A 17,077-nucleotide genomic window follows, 5' to 3' on the forward strand; every position below is an offset into this window, starting at 1 on the left:
ACATACAGCTGAATGTTTGCCATAAACTTCAGTATCAAGTGTTTCCATTATGGGTAAAGTTAAAAATTCCCCTTTTTCTTAATCTAAATAATCTTGAAAAACCCTCTTGGATTCACTGGAAGAAAACATTTTAGAGATGCATGGTTCTCACAGAATACACGATGCATTTCTACAGATTAAATTGAATATTATGTGTCTCTGTAAAGACTCAAACAGCCACTGCCAACCAAAATCATCTATTGATCTAAAATGTTTAATACATTCTGAACCACTAAACCTATTAATATGTTGAAATATTTGGTGTAAAATACAGTTTGTCATTTTTTCATGGTCATCAGATATGACCCATTTGGATGTTCAGAGGCTCCATAGTGAATGTGGAAACACCGTCATTTTCTACAACCTTGATTCACCAGTAAAACCCATGAAGTTGGATCAATGACAGTGGATGGAGACACTTGTTTTTACATTGTGTTATTACCTCCGCCAAGGAGGTTATGTTTTTGCCAACGTTGGTTTGTCTGTCTGTCTGTCTGTGTGCAAGATAACTCAAAAAGTTATGGACGGATTTGGATGAAAGTTACAGGAAATGTTGATACTGGCACAAGGAACAAATGATTAAATTTTGGTGGTAATCAGGGGTGGGGTGGGGGTCCACAGGGGCCCACTGATCTGCCTTGGCGGAGGTCTGCGCTCTGAGTGCTTTTCTAGAAAAGAGAGCGCAGACCTCCACCAAGGCAGATCAAGACAGTGACAGTAACAGTTCCAGTGAGGACAGTGAGTCAACAATCTCAGGTCCAATGTGGTCTACAGGGTCTGTAAGGTCCACCTCTGCATGAACAGTGAGTGTACCTGCTTTGTTAGGTACCATGAAGTAATGGTACTAATGTAAGGAATGATGTTCAAAGGGATAATGTGGATGTGGACAGGGGTCTGGATCAGCACTTATGTTGGTCTAATGTTCTAAAATACTTTCAACTTACTTGGATTTTTCTTGTATTTTTTCATGTTTACTTCTTGGATATTTTTTGTTTAAAATTTTTTTTTTTTATGGGAAAAGAACCAAATATGGTAACTTCATTGACCTTGATTTTCTGCATAACAATAAAAAATTTTGAAAGATTTCACAAAAGTAATAAAGTCTTGTTATGTCCTCCAATAACACACTCAGGAGTATTTCCATGAGTGCCCTATAAAGGGTTAATACAATAAGTACTGTAGATGTCATATTTTAACCTCCTAAGACCCAGCTATGGGTTTTCTGTCCACATTTGTGGACAAGAGTTTCACAACTTTATACAAAAAAAAGAAAGAAAACTGTCGACCACAAAGGACATTCCATAAAAATTAAAAAACTGCATCTGAAAAAACTGTTGCATCATGATGTTTCCAATATAGGCACTTCTTTAACCCTTTCATGCATTGTGGTCACTCCAGTGGACAGCTGTTCTCCAGATGTCCTCTTGTATATTCATGGGTCTTGTTGTTTTAGTTCCATATCAGCCGACACAGTGGACACTTACGCACCATCTCATACACTGATTCTGTTGGGTTTCTGTAAATTGGCTTAGAGTCTGGTTTCGACCGACTTGATACGTAAAGTGTCGTGAGATAACTATGATTTGGTGCAATATAAATAAAATTTGATTGATTGATTGACTGCAATTCATTCCATTACTATAACTTTGCTGTTCTTGATAAACCTGATCTGCACTAACATGTTTGAGTGGAAATCAAATACTAATTGTTATTACACTATAATTAACAGTTTTCTTAAAAAAAAGGGTTTTTTTTTATGTTCTCTCCATGAAGTGAGTAATAACTAGTATTAGAGTATGATAAAATGTGACAAAACATCAGATTAGCTGCATTAAAAATATTTTTATTTCATAGTTTTCACACAGTATATCACATTCTGATATTGCGTTTTGAATACATGTTTCTTTGCTTCAAAAATTAAACCCATGGTGTCTAGCTGAGTGCACATTTTTGTAACTCATTATCATTAAAATAGATTCAATCACATAGTTTTTCTCATGCTTAAAGAGGAATAAAAACACTCAGGAAAAAAATCTTGACTAAGGTTCTCATAATTCATGCATGAAAGGGTTAATAAAAAACAAAAAAAAGCTTTTACTTTGTTGACATTTCCTGGGTCTCAGGAGGTTAAACATATGTAGTATTGTGCCTCCTTTTACCATCAGTGACACGGTTCCACAGTATCTAGGCTGAACCTAACACTTGTGTTTATTTTTAATAAGCTGCTATTTGGTCATGTGTCTGTTCTAAGTGTGTGTGTGTGTGTGTGTGTGTGTGTGTGTGTGTGTAGGGGTGTGTGTGTGTGTGTGTGTGTGTGTGTCTGTGTGTGTCCATAACCACACCCCGGCCCATGCACTGAAAGAAAGTGTGTACTTCAGCATGTTCCATTGACCACAGCAGTACTGCAAGCCTTTGCACATCCACAGTTTCCAGAATGCCTCATAGAACAACAGACAAGGACTACTGTGGCGCAGCGGCCTCGTATCCCAGACCCTCCCTCCCTAAACACCCCTCCCCTGCTCCCATGAGCCCCTCAAAAATACTCCCATGTAGTTCGGTGTGAAAGAGTCACGTGGCTTTAGGCCCTCTCCAGCTCAAGTGCATTTGTTCTGTGCTGATTGTTTTAAAGGATTTTGCCTCCATCAACAGAAAAGTGGAGGGGATAACTTTTTGGAATTCTGCCTAGGGCTCCCTCTTTGACATTTCGCTCACTCCTGGCCTGCACTCTCTCTCACTCTTTCCCTGAGGAAAGGCTGATACTTAAGAGGGTTTGATTTATCCTAAGGAATTTAGGTAAGATGATGTCTGATCTTTTAATAATGGCTGCTGTCACTGAGAGGTTATCGATGCAGAGCAAAATACTGAAGCGGAAATAATGTCACGTTATGGAAATTAACAAGGGTGCATCTCACAGTTAGACCAATAAGGCCTTCAACATATGGGACTGACCTAATGGTTGGTATTGGAGTTCAGATTTAATTTCACACTAATATGTTTTTTTAACTTAAATGTGAACATATATTTGGTAGTTCATTTTATAATAGTAACCAGAGTTTGAACTGTACAGATAAACCTGGTATCGAATTAAAACCTTCTACCACCCTAAGGATTTTTTTTATTTTTTATTTTCTTTAAACCCTTTTCGCTTTGTAAATGCATGTGGTGTCTAAGAACTTCTAAAATTCTGCATCAGCTCCTGTAGTAAGTCTATTATAAACTGTGTGTGCAGAATACTGACACTCCTCATGGACAAAAGTCTTTCATACTAAGAAAACAAGAATGTTTTCAGCATATAATCATTCAGTTTATTACTATATATAGCAGTATCAGTTTTAGATTAATGGTTTCAAAAGTGGCTGCTTTTTCCAGTTTCATTCATTTTGTTACATTTGGCTATGGGACAAATACATGCTATTTTGTTGGGAACGGTTCATGTCTTGCAGAAAACTACATTTTTAAAGTTAAAAGTTTGGCTGTGTTAATGCATTTGGTATAAGGAAGTCAAGTTTTTTTTTTTTTTTTTTTTAAATCTGAACCCACGTGTCTAATATACACCCTCTAGCTCATTATCTATCCACCAACTCTTTTATGACGAAGACATCCTCCAATGCACAGTTGAATCATATCATTTTATTATTTTTTATCAGGTTTTGCCATTTTCTCATGTTTGCTCAATGTGGAAAATACAGACTAATTTCCTGGACACTGTTTCCTGGATTTTTTTTTTTTTTTTTTTAATCAACTTAGTGGCATTTGGCTCTTATTTTTTTATAAAGTTGTGAACTCTTTTCCAAATGATGTAAGTTCAACCTCAGCTTCAACAGTAAGTCAACAATGAAACCTAAATCTAAATAGTCAAAAACAAACACGTGGCTCCTTGGGGACAAAAATGTCATTTCTGTTCTACCAGTCTTTCAATCCAGAGTAACGTCTTAAAAACTATAGCATTTCCAATAGGTTGGCCCATTTTCTTGTGGTTGCCATGAGAGGGAACCACAGTTGCAGACAAATTATTAGACCATCAAAAGTCCTCAAGAACAATGGTTATGCAATCAAGTACTAACTCCTGTGTGTATCATGTGACTAAAACAGACAGAAAAGAAAACATGGAATGCCTAAAAGCACTGTTTTGTCAGTACAATGTCATAGCTATTGATATAAGAACTGAAGTGATTTTGGTTATTATCAAGAAAAACATGGAAAATGGATAGCTATCAGCTCTGAAATTAAACTCTTATGAGGTATTTTTTGTTGTTTTCATTATATTTGTCCAAACAATTGTACCTTTAGTTGTACCAGGCATTAAAATGAAAAAGAAATTGAAGAAAACAAGGGTGGTCTAATAATTTTTTCTGCAACTGAAGATGTTATTTTCCTGAGTGTGTTCCTCCATTGTGGATATGTGGTGATATCCAAATAAGAATATGATATTTGGGTCTGTAAGGATATATTTATGTGTATGTGAACATGCATGATACATTAGAGAGGTCGATTTTTTTTAAAAGAAACATACTGGTGTCATGTGCAAGACTGGATGTTCTTTTGAAATGATGCCGTTTTGAAGTGTTTAAAATCATAAGTGTGAATAATACATGTCACCTTTGATACTGTAAATGTCATATTAATGTTTAACAAGCGAGGCAGATTGATGATTAATAAGATGTTCGGTTAAATTTGTTAGAACTGTCTTCAGGAAGTTGGAACAGTTTGGAAAAAATGCAAAACATTGGTCTACTGTGACTGTTAAATGTCATAGTTTTTGTATCACCAAGCAGCCTGTCATTATGAGTTGTGTGTGAGTCACTGTGGCTATTTTGTGATAAAGAGTTTTTGCATATACTGCAGATAGAATAAAGCAGAATGGAATAAAAGAGTATTTGAGGAAAGGCAGTTGTAGACAGGGTTTACAGTGCCTTCACCTGGTTCAGGCTCCTTACATTACAGTACTATAATAATAATAATGTAATTGCGGAAAATGTCACTTGTGTTAAAACTGTGTGGTCTTCCTGTTACTTGATCAAGCAAACACTTCTTAATAGTTCAGACAAATGGAAAATGTAAAAATGTGCTTTTTTCAAGTTCTCTGGAACAGACTTAAAGAAGATGTGCAAATGGATTCACTCATAAAATAACTTCCTCTGATGGGATATTACGCAACCCATTGTTTTAGCTCCATTTTCACTGGAATATGGTCTTACATTAGATAATAGTCAAAAACTGCAGTTGCAAATTCTAGAATTTCCTTCAGTGCTGTTGTGTTTTCCATCAGAGTTTTGTCGATGCTGGATGTGGCATTAGATTTGAAGGAAGTGTCCACCTTATGAGTCACAGTAACCCCTGGCTGGTATCATACGGGGTCATGAGGGGTCATTTAGGCCTGTTTGTCAGAGATAAAAGAACAGTTAGTGAAGACAGCATGTGTCTAGACCAGGGGTCTCAAACATGCGGGCCGGGGGTCAAATGTGGCCCGCCAAAGGTTCCAATGCGGCCTGTGGGATGAATTTACAAAGTACAAAAATTCCACAGTCAAGGCTGTGGAACTCATTTTAGTTCAGGTTTCACATACAGACCAATATGATCTATAGTAAAATAATAACAGCAGAATAACCTACAAAAAATAATGACTCCATATTTTCTTCTTGCTTTGATGTGAGAAAAATAATATTAAGTTATGCCTATAAATAATACAAACTTCACATTTTTTTCTTTGTTTTAGTGCAAAAAATAACATTAAATTATGAAAATATTAGCATTTACAAACTATCCTGTAACAATAAATTGTGAATAACCTGAACAAATGTGAACAACCTGAAATGTCTAAAGAAAATTAAGCACAATTTTAACAGTTTTCTGCCTGTTACTGTAGTGTTTAGTGTCTTTGTAGATCCATTCCATAATGCACATGTAGAAATGATAAGTTAATATAATATTGTTAAAACTGCACTATTTTTTTTTTTTTTAATTTCAGTTTTTTCAGGTTTTTTTTTTTTTTTTTTTTGATAGTTAATCAAAGTAAGTATTTTCATAATTTAATTGGGTTTTTTTGCACTTAAACAAAGACAAAAATTTGGAGTTGTTTATAGGTTATTATGCTTTTATTTTACTGGTCCGGCCCACTGGAGATCAAATTGGGCTGAATGTGGTCCCTGAAAGAAAATGAGTTTGACACCCCTGGTCTAGAGTGATGTCTGTGCACACTGAGTAAATCTATATGTGGAAAACCCAACAGCAGTATGCTCTGTGTTTGCAGAAAAACATACTGATGGTGGTTTCCAGAGCCAGAACAGAGTTGGGGAAGACTGCATTTCAATATGCAGCCCCCTCTGCATTTAATGTCCTGCAAAACAACCTAAATCTATGTGAACTTGTCACTATAGGTGAATTTAAAGCTATTTTAAAAGAGCTATTGTTTTGTCACTATTGATTGTAACTTTGTATTATGTGTTGATAATGTCTTGTCTCATATTAAGAAAACGAAAAGCTTTGCAGCATAAAATCATTCAGTTTATTACTATATATAACAGTATCAATTTTAGATTAATGGTTTCAAAAGTGGCTGCTTTTTCCAGTTTCATTAATTTACTCATGTTTGGCTATGGGACAAATACGTACTATTTTGCTGAGAACTGTTCATGTCTTGCAGAAAACTACATTTTTAAAATTAAAAGTTTGGCTGTGTTAATGCATTTGGTATAAGGAGGTCAAGTTTTTTTTTTTTTTTTTTATCTCAACCTATATGTCTAACATACACTTTCTAGCTCACTATCGATCGGCTAACTCTTTTATGACAAAGACATCCTCCAAAGGACAGTTGACTCATATCATTTTACATATCATTTTATCAGGTTTTACCATTTTCTCATGTTTGCTCAATGTGGAAAATACAGACTAATTTCCTGAACACTGTTCCCTGGATTGTTTTTTTTTTTTTTTTTTTAATCAATTTGGTGGCATTTGGCTCTTATTTTTGCAAAGTTGTGAACTCTTTTCCAAATGATGTAAGTTCAACCTCAGCTTCTACAGTAAGTCAATGAAACCTAATTCTAAACAGTCAAAAACTAACACACGGCTCCTTGGGGACAAAATTTGAAGCTATTTTAAAGGAGCTATTTTTTTGTCACTATTGATCATAAATTTTGTATTATGCGTTGATAATGTCTTGTCTTGTCAGAAACTGTGTGTTATGCTGCTTTTCTTGGCCAGGTCACTCTAGAAAAAGAGATTTGCAATTTCAGTGAGGCTTTTTTACCTGGTTAAATAAAGGATATATACATAAACCTGAACAGGAAAAGGAAGAATAAATGTTTCCCTTTCTTCAGGTACTCGTGTCTTGTTGCCTCCTCTGTAGGTCAAAGATAAGCGTCATTTTTCACCTGTCAGTGTTGTCAGATAACATCATCGAAACTGACAGAATTTGGCTGTTCTGTCCTTTTTTACCGCTGCATTTGTCTGTCCTACTTTATTTTTTATTATATTTGCTGCTGTCAACTGAGAAATTTCCCTATGGTGGGATCAGTCTTTTATTTTTTCTTTTCTTTTCTTTTCTTTTCTTTTCTTTTCTTTTCTTTTCTTTTCCTTCAGGCCATTGCAGACCTTTTATTCTCTGAAGACTCTTTTAGAAGATTATTTACATACAAACTCACTGATCTCTGTTTCCTCTTCTGTTTTTTGTTTTTTTTCTCCAGTGCATAAAGCGTAAACCACTGTCATAGTGTCACTCATGATGTACAGCTTCATGGGAGGGGGCCTATTTTGTGCCATCGTAGGAAACATCCTGCTGGTGGTCTCCACGGCCACAGACTACTGGATGCAGTACCGTCTGTCAGGCAGCTTTGCCCACCAGGGTCTGTGGAGGTACTGTATGTCTGGCAAGTGCTACATGCAGACTGACAGCATCGGTAAGCAAACAAACAGCCTCTCAAACCTCGACAAAACTACCTCTGATCTCCATAAGGTCACCAGAGTCCAGGTCTAGTTATGTGGTTTAAAAGAACACATTAAGTTATTTATACTGAAAGGTGTACACTGGCAGACCACAATGATATCAGCATGATGAAGTCCTTTAACAGAGGCAGCTCTTTCCGCCTGTGATATGACACAGCAGTAGTTTGGCCTAAATACCATGATTGGGCCATGATTATGCTAACATGCTAAGGTTCAGTTTACTATTAATTACATTTGCACAGGGTGCGATTTGTTGGGGGGGATGGGGGAGATCAACGCCCCCCTCTGGTTTTTACATCCCTACTTCTGCTCAATGAATTTCATCTTTGGAGGGGCAACCAACCAATTGAAATAACAGGCAGGTTTTAACAGTTTTCTTACACTTATATCAAGGTTATTATCATTAACGAAAACTAATAAAATGACGAAAACTAGAATTGTAAAAACATTTTTGTTAACTGAAATAAATGAAAACTATAATTAAAAGAAAAAAACGATAACTAACTGAAACTGTATTGTGTGTTTACAAAACTAACTAAAACGTATTAAAATTCTGGATAAAATTCCTTTCGTTTTCGTCTTTGTCAATGTCAGATTGATATAAAATCGATTTATTTCCCTCAAGCAATTTTAGCTGCTGGCATCATGCGATATTTAGCGGTCAATCACTTCTTGTCACTTGTCGTTTAGGCGTCTTCTCGTCCCCACTCTACCTGGAAACATGGAGACTAAAGTTGGGAGAAAGTAGCAGAGTCCTGTGGGCGATTTATTTGAATACGATGGTGAAGAAGATAAAAGATATAAAGAAACTAAAACTAAACCAATACTAAGCATTTAGAAAATAACGAAAACTAATAAAAACTAGCAAACCTGCTCTAAAAACTAACTAAAACTAACTGAATTAGAGAAAAGTCCAAACTAAATAAAATTAAACTATAATGAAAATTCCAAAACTATTATAACCTTGACCTATTTCCTACATTACCGGCCCTAGCATTCACCCAAACCGAACTCTTGGCAGTCTCAGAATTCGCAAACGTCCCCATGCACTGGGGCACTGTGAAAAGGGGGTAAACATGGCAAATTCATGAGGCCCAGCATTTGTGTGTCCAGTGGATACAGGTTAGAAGTTGTGAAAATTTTGTGTGAGATCCACTGTATAATAGGAGAATAGAACCCAGGAGTTGGACGTTGAAAGTATGTAAAGTTTCACTTTCGTTTCACACCAGCGTTACATTAGTTATGGACCGCACCTCCACATATATAACTGCTGCTTGTTAGTAAAACCTGAATTTCACAGTAGGAACAAATTATATCACTGCACTGAATAAAATAAGCCTTTCTGTACTGAACAATAGAACCCGTTCTTATTCCTCGACTACTTGTATACAGACATATAAAACAGACACGTGCACACATAGGGAGCTTTCTTCTTTAAATAAATAAATTCCTGTTCTGCATAGGGATGTAAATTAAAACAGCAGTATAAAAACGCCATGCTTATCTACCTTATACATGTCCTTGTAATAGTGTGTCACAATATTGTATGTGTGTCAGAGTCCTGCAACTGGATGGGTAAAAAAAAAAAAAAGAATTTTCACAGGTATGGGCACAGGTAAAATTAAAAGAAATGTGGGCGGGTAGCGGGCAAGGAAGTGACAAAGTAAAAGAAGATTCATGGTTGAAGATCATTTGTAGAACAATTAATGCAAAACTAAAAACCTGCGGTCTATAAGGACGTATTGTCCAGTACAGGGCGGACAGAACGGTACACAGTTTTCCTGAATACCGTTCAATTCAATTCAATTCAATTCAATTCAATTTTATATGTAGAGCCCTATATCACAACAAGGTTGCTTCATAAGGCTGTACGGAAATAGTTGGATATGAAAACAAACAACTGTCAAATAAACAGTAGATTTGAATGCTCTAAACCAAAATGGTTGTTGTCATTAGCTAAAGCCATTTCTGGGGTCTATGGCGTTAGCAGTTAGCAGAGGGAGTTTTGGTGAGAAAAAAAAAAGGATCTCTCTATGTAGATACTAGAAAAAAAATTCAGGTAATTCAAGTAAGGGTAAAAACATACTGGTCTGTATAGTGTGTGATTCTAATTGTGCTATCTTAACCTCCTACAGGCAACTACTATGGAAACACCTACTGCTGGTTATATTATTTCCAGATAAATTATTGTCCCTACATTGTTTGTAATTCAAATGTGAGAACTTGAAGCTGCACTATATCACGGTGGTTAATCAGATAAGCAATTATTCAGATGGTGTACACTAGGATATTTGGATTTAAAACAGGCAGCTGAAACGTATCTGGGTTTGAATAATTTACTGTTTGTGTCATTAATGCATAAAGCCTACCATCTGGGATTTGAATAGTTTACTGTTCAAGTGTGGCTGACGTAATGGGATAACGTCATATAATGTGCAGCTTCAGACAGTATTTTGCGTGTTAGCTATTTATTGGTGTAATAACTGACCAAACTAGTGCGTCTGAGTTTGAGAAGATAATAAATATAGAAAGTGAAATATTATCCTCTCTGATTTCTCCGCAGCTTACTGGAATGCTACCCGTGCTTTCATGATCCTCTCCGCCATGTCATGCTTTGCTGGCATCATCGCAGGAATCCTCTCTTTCGCCCACTTCTCAGCTTTTGAGAGGTTCAACCGCTCCTTTGCTGCTGGAATCATGTTCTTCGTTTCAAGTGAGTAATACAGGACAGGCAGCATCAAATGACTTATTTGTAATTTTATCATTAAAAATGTAACTCCAGCAGGGAGCGGCAGTGTACCAGAAAGTGCCCCCCCCCCCCCCCCCCCCCCCCCCAAAAAAAAAGCATCAGCCCCTCACTCTCATCACTCATTGAAAAAACTGTGCAGTTTATTGTTTATAGTAAATAAATGTAGCGTTAGCTTAAAGGGTACCTGTAGTGAATTTTCATTGCAGGCTATTTCAAAAGATCACGCGTAATAGTAGCTGTTCTGTCCGATAACTTACATCATAGCCTGTTGTCAAGTACGCTTGAGCACAATCATAAGTCGCTGCTCTGTCAGTCAGGCACGATCAGGGACATGTTACTTCCTTCACCGGTAGTGACAAAACGTTGTTGTTTTGTCCAACTACCTGGGCTGTGATGGACCGGTCACTGACCCCATCCAGCAGACACCAGTCTAATGCTGCATTTCCACTGCATGGTACCGGCTCGACTCGACTTGGCTCGGCCTTTTTGCGTTTTCATTACGAAAAAGGACCTGGAATCTGGTACCTGGTACTTGTTTTTTGGTATCACCTCCACCGAGGTTCCAAGCGATACTAAACCATGACATGTAACACTGCAGACCACTGATTGGCCAGACAGTCATCTCTGTGACCCGCCATTTCACAAAAAACAGATGTGGAAGTTTAAAGTATAATAGTGGTACATTAAGCCACATGATAACAGCCCAAAACTACACCATGGTCGGTCGAGGAGATTCAGTCTTTGGTGGCCAACGTAAAAATTCAGACGAGACAACACGCAACGAGCGAGTTTTCAGCAACTCTCTGAGCAGACGACACGGAAATAACGTGCCGCATCGCTATGATGTCCAGGTACTTGTAAAGTCAGTAGTATCCTGTAATGGAAATGGTCTCCAGGAATACCGAGTTGAGCCGAGCCGAGCCGAGCCGAGTCAAGCTGGTTCCACGTAGTGGAAACGTGGCATAAGATGACACATTATCGGCCAGTGCTGGGTCGCGTCTCTAGGGCTGTTTTCAGACTGGATATGTAAGTCTGTGTCTGACTACGTTGGACCACAATGTCCATTTAATTTCATCAATGTGAATGCAAATGTTCCATGCGCAAGTACTATACCCGAGTCCACCTGAGGAGGTAGTCCTGGGTACGGACTGTGTGAATTCCAGTACAGAATATTGCCGTGTGAAAGCAATCTGTACCCAAGACCAGAAGTGACCTAATCACCACAAGACCATAGACGGCACTCCTGTTGTCTCTTGAAAAAGCCTCTGTGTCCGCATGGCAAAGGTTCGCCTTATCGACCGAACCACTCGGTGATGTATTAGGGACAATGAAGGTCGCTCTTCTCTCCTCCTCAAACAGGCTAACAGATAGAAAAGTATTGCCTGTGAACAGAACAGTCGCTCGGTTGATGACGTAAGTGTAGCCCTGATAATAACTACTGGTTCTAAGTTCATTTGAGTAGTAGTAGTCGTGTTTGTCTGTGGGTAAAATGGATCTGCTGATCACGACATTTTCGTCATCACAGTACTCTCGCAAGATTACATTCAATTATGTGACGTTTTTGTTAGCACGTCGCAAGATTACGTTTGACCAATCAGTTTGTCACTTCTGCATTTGTTGAATAGCTACAGAATTCCTTCCACACTGCCTCCTACTGTTTCGGCCATGTAACATCCACTCGTTCTCATGCACAGGCCGTGGTATGTGCTTGTGAACGTAACATCTGCAGGAAAGGTGTGATTGTATCTAGGTACAGCACGGATCCGAATACCCAGTCTGAAAACGCCCTAGGACAATGGAAAACGCCCTAGGACAATGACGTTAGTGCAAAGCGTATGGCCTCACAAACAACAAGCGCGAACACATGCTTTAACTCAATCTTGCTCACTGACTCCTGCTTGTTTACTCGCAGTCAATCACCTAGAATCAATGACTGGTACATCACTTCCGGCGGCAAATGGCTGCTCCCCATAAGTTCTGCTCACTTGCGTAATTCACTTAGCAAAACATGGAAACATGGCTGCCAATCCATGCCAAACGGCCTCTCCAACACCAAACATTAATTCGCATTCATACACCGGTGTGAGCGACACTGGAGGCAAGGTAGGTGAAGTGTCTTGCCCAAGGACACAACAGCACATGACTAGGACAGAGCAGGATTCAAACCACCAACCTTCTGGTTATTAGACAACCTGCTCCACCTCCTGAACCACAGCCACCCCATAACTTACACAACTTACTTAACATTATGGTCTTATAAGTTATTACTACATCATCAACTTACCAGCCAAGAAGAAACCTGAGTTCAGCATCAAACTCTGTTCCTGTATTCACCAAGAACTGATCTTCTGTGGTGGAGAGGAATGCAAATGCTAATGCTGCAGTCACTTCTACTTGTGTCACTTCTTTTCATTGACTCAGAATGTTGTCTCGGCGAAACTAGTCACCATGCAGCTTATACCATTTTTGCATTTACTGCTTAACAGTTATTGTTCATCTGAGTCTACCTGTCCCTCGAACTTTTCTAGACCCAAACAATGTGTCCCCTTGAGATCCAAATTTCCAAAACTACATCTTGAATTGTATTAATGTCTGCATTTTTACTGACTAGTCTACCTCTAAAACAGTGTTGGAAATTCTCCTTTTTAAATTACGTCTTTTATGCTGTTTTTATTGTCACCTGCTTTGCATTATTTTACACTGTTACATCATTTTTGCTTTTGTTGCATCTTTTACTTTGTCTCATTTTCATCTTCAACATCATTTTCATGCTTTTTTTTTTTTACATCATGCTTGTCTTGTTGCATCTTTAATATTATTCCCATCTTTCATGCTCAACATCGTATTTGTGATTTTTCTTTTACTTTATTTTAGACTTGTTCCTTCAATTTTACTTGTAACATATCTTACTTATCCTTTGCATTTCATATATAGGTAAGCATTTAGAAACTCTATCAGAGAACACTCAGTACTATAGTGACTCTATGCACCAGTGCTACAAAGCATACAGTATTATTGGAAGTGAGGCTCAGTTGGTTAGCATGCTAACTGCTGTAGATATCCCTTCAATACAACATCATGACATTTTTAATATAATCTCAAAATTATTTTTTCTTCACACTTAGGTATTTTCAGGTATTTTAGGTATGTTTTAATAATTTAAAACAGAAAAATTATGCTCAACTCCTTTAACCTCCTAAGACCCAGGAAATGTCAGCAAAGTACAAGCTTTTTTTTGTTTTTTTATTAAATAAGTGCCTATATTGGAAACGTCATGATGCAACAGTTTTTTCAGATGCAGTTTTTAAAGTTTTTATGGAATGTCCTTTGTGGTGGATAGTTTTTCTTTTCTTTTTTTTTTTTTTGTTTAAAGTTGTGAAACTCTTGTCCACAAATGTGGACAGAAAACCCATAGCTGTGTCTTACGAGGTTAATATTCCATCATGGTGTTAGCCCTTGATGATGTGCCCATGGGCCATAGAAAGTCCTGATAGTGCAATAGCAGGTTACCTATTTACTAACCCAGTGTTAAATATTGTCCATAAGCATTTTAATATGTGTCGCTCTGTCTGCCACAACAGCTCTCTTTGTTTTGCTTGCAATGGCCATTTACACCGGAGTGACGGTGAACTTCCTGGGCAAACGCTTTGGTGACTGGCGCTTTTCTTGGTCCTACATACTAGGCTGGGTGGCCCTGCTCATGACCTTCTTTGCAGGTTAGTCCATACAAGGATGTACAACGGAGTTTCAAAGTGAAACCTATGTTTTGATGACAGTCCATTAGATGATTTACTGGTATGAACAACGCTCACTTCTTTAAGTAATGTTTTAAATAGGGATGCGCCAATTGTGAAATTCTGTTATATTAAATATAAGAGCTACAATTTAATATAACAATGTGACTGATCAGGCAACAGCTGTCACTTATTTATTTATTTATTTATTAACCTATGTTCAGTGAAACATCTAAAGCTTTAACCCATAAAGACTCAAATTTTCCACCAAAACCACCTACTGATCTAAATGTTTAATAACTTTAAAACCATTAATCCAATCAATATGTTGAAATGTTTGGCATAAAATACAGTTTGTCGTCTTTTCGTGGTCATTAGATATGACCCATTTGGACGTTCAGAGGCTCCATAAGTGAATGTGGAAACACTGTCATCTTCTACAACATTGATTCACCAGTAAAACCCATGGAGTTGGATCAATGACAGTGGATGGACACACTTGATTTTTGTTCGGTTAATGATAAATTTGCCTGAAAAAGTTTTCTCTGTTTTTGATATAATAACCCTCAAATGTAATCTCATCTTAATCGATAAAGTACATGATCAGTAAATTAACTATAGGAAAATACCTGATTTTCCCCGAAAAAACACAAAGTATAGAGGATAACATTTTGATAAATGGTGATAAATCACTTAAGAAAGGTTAAATAGAGAGAAAAATTAATTTGGGAACTGCCAAAAAAGCAGCACTGGGTCTTTATGGGTTAAGCTCCTTTATCAAACTACATTTTGATAGAGACAAAAATCCAGATAAATTCAGGGAAATGTAGTAACAACTTTAAAGGTTCAATTTGTAAGATCCATGTGTCCTTGTTTGCCTTGGTGATGTTTGTGTTGGAGTCTGTTGGAGCCTTTTTCTTCTTCCTAACTCCCTTTTCTAAGCCAACAGTAGCTAAAGATGCGTACTGTGAGGACTGATGGACTTGGGGAAGTGAATTTTGCAAAGAATCCCACACTTTTCAGAATTCAGTGTCCAGGTTGTTCTCATGGATGTAGCTTTAGCTTAGACATGGAATTAGCATCAGGTAACATAAACAGTCAACCAGCTTCTAACACAAGACTTCAACACAGACTTCACTGAAGAACATTAGTATACACACAAATCTTACATATTGCACCTTTAATATAACGCTACAGGTATAACTTGACATCAGTGAATTCCATGTCATTTGCCACAAGGTCAATGGCTTTCAGCAGGACTAATTATTGATACAGCTCATCTGCTAAAATGGGTGACTGCCATGTTTATTTTTTTTATTCAGCTTCAGGTTTTTATGACCTAGAACAATTCCACCAACCTTACACATTAGGATGCTTACATAAGAATTAATATGCTACAAAATTAACCTTTGCCAAAAAAAATGGTTTTCTTCATAGATGCTCATCCTCATTATCTTGCAACAGGAGAAAGATTTTTTCAGTTCATTAAAATTGTGGATCTTAACTATGCTCTTTTTTTGCAGGTATATTCTACATGTGTGCCTACAGGATGCATGAGTGCAGAAGAGTGGCTGGCCCACGTTAAACTGACAGGAAGTAATGTGCAACGCTGCAAAGAACATATGCTACCATAGAGAAACAGCTTACCTACTGTAAAATAATAAAATATGGAATTTTGCATATTCATCATCTAGTGTGTGTCATTACTGTCATAAGATATCTTAAAGTAGCCCAATAAAATATGCATAGACACAAGTCATTTTTTATTGACGTATAATGAAAAGGCTTGTGCAGGATTCCAACCAAAGTCAAAGTGGCACATGCGCTTTACCAGGTGAGTTACAAAATTTCACACAATCACACAATTTGTACAGTATTACACATACCTAGTGGTGGCAGAAGTAAACACATTCTTTACTGAACTGACACTGAAAAGGTACAAATTTGTAAATGTTCAAGAAGTATACAAGTAAAAAAAAAATAGATCTTTGAACAACTTTGATGATGCATCTAGCATCCTTGAATCATCCTCATCATCCTCATCATCATCATCATCATCACCATCATCTGTTCATGCAATTCTCTCAATTACTAATAATACATAACATATTCATGTGAAAATGTCTTTTTTTTAATTCTGAATAAATTGTTCAGCTATGACCAAAAACATTTTTGTCTCACAGTAAACTTTGGCCCAATCCTAATTCACCCCATTGGCCCCTCCCCCTTACCCCTTCCCTTCCGTTTTGCACGTTCATGTGAAGGGGTAGGGGTGTCCTGATTCTCGATGAGTCAGAGGGGAAGGGCTAAGGGGGAGGGCCGTTTGACCCTCGAAAGTGAGATTTTTCAGGACCACACTACAAACGGAGGGGTAGGAGAAATTTCCAATAATTCAGTTCGAATCATTGGCAAGATGGAGGTAAACACAGCAAAAAAATGCAGCAGTGTGATGAAAGAAACACACAAATGTAAGTATTTCCTTCATAAATAACTTAATCATTTGCAGAGGTGGGTAATCCCAGCTCCATAGAGTAAAAGTCCTGCCATGTATTTGTTCTAACCACTCACTGAACCAGCCCATTTTGATGAACACAACTCCTCATCCAGGTGG

At 37.4% G+C, this 17,077-nt stretch overlaps 1 protein-coding gene across 1 annotated transcript; it reads left to right on the plus strand.

Moving 5' to 3' along the window:
* Positions 1 to 2,637: 2,637 nt before the first annotated feature.
* lim2.5 (lens intrinsic membrane protein 2.5) lies at positions 2,638 to 16,109 on the plus strand. Its single transcript, XM_030158487.1, has 5 exons — positions 2,638 to 2,832; positions 7,725 to 7,937; positions 10,547 to 10,696; positions 14,314 to 14,448; positions 15,990 to 16,109. The coding sequence occupies exons 2-5, from the start codon at positions 7,760 to 7,762 to the stop codon at positions 16,049 to 16,051; spliced, it is 525 nt and encodes a 174-aa protein (XP_030014347.1). The 5' UTR covers positions 2,638 to 2,832; positions 7,725 to 7,759; the 3' UTR covers positions 16,052 to 16,109.
* Positions 16,110 to 17,077: the final 968 nt, after the last annotated feature.

This window comes from Sphaeramia orbicularis, chromosome 16 (assembly GCF_902148855.1).
Source record: "Sphaeramia orbicularis chromosome 16, fSphaOr1.1, whole genome shotgun sequence".
In the NCBI taxonomy this organism is placed as follows: domain Eukaryota; kingdom Metazoa; phylum Chordata; class Actinopteri; order Kurtiformes; family Apogonidae; genus Sphaeramia; species Sphaeramia orbicularis.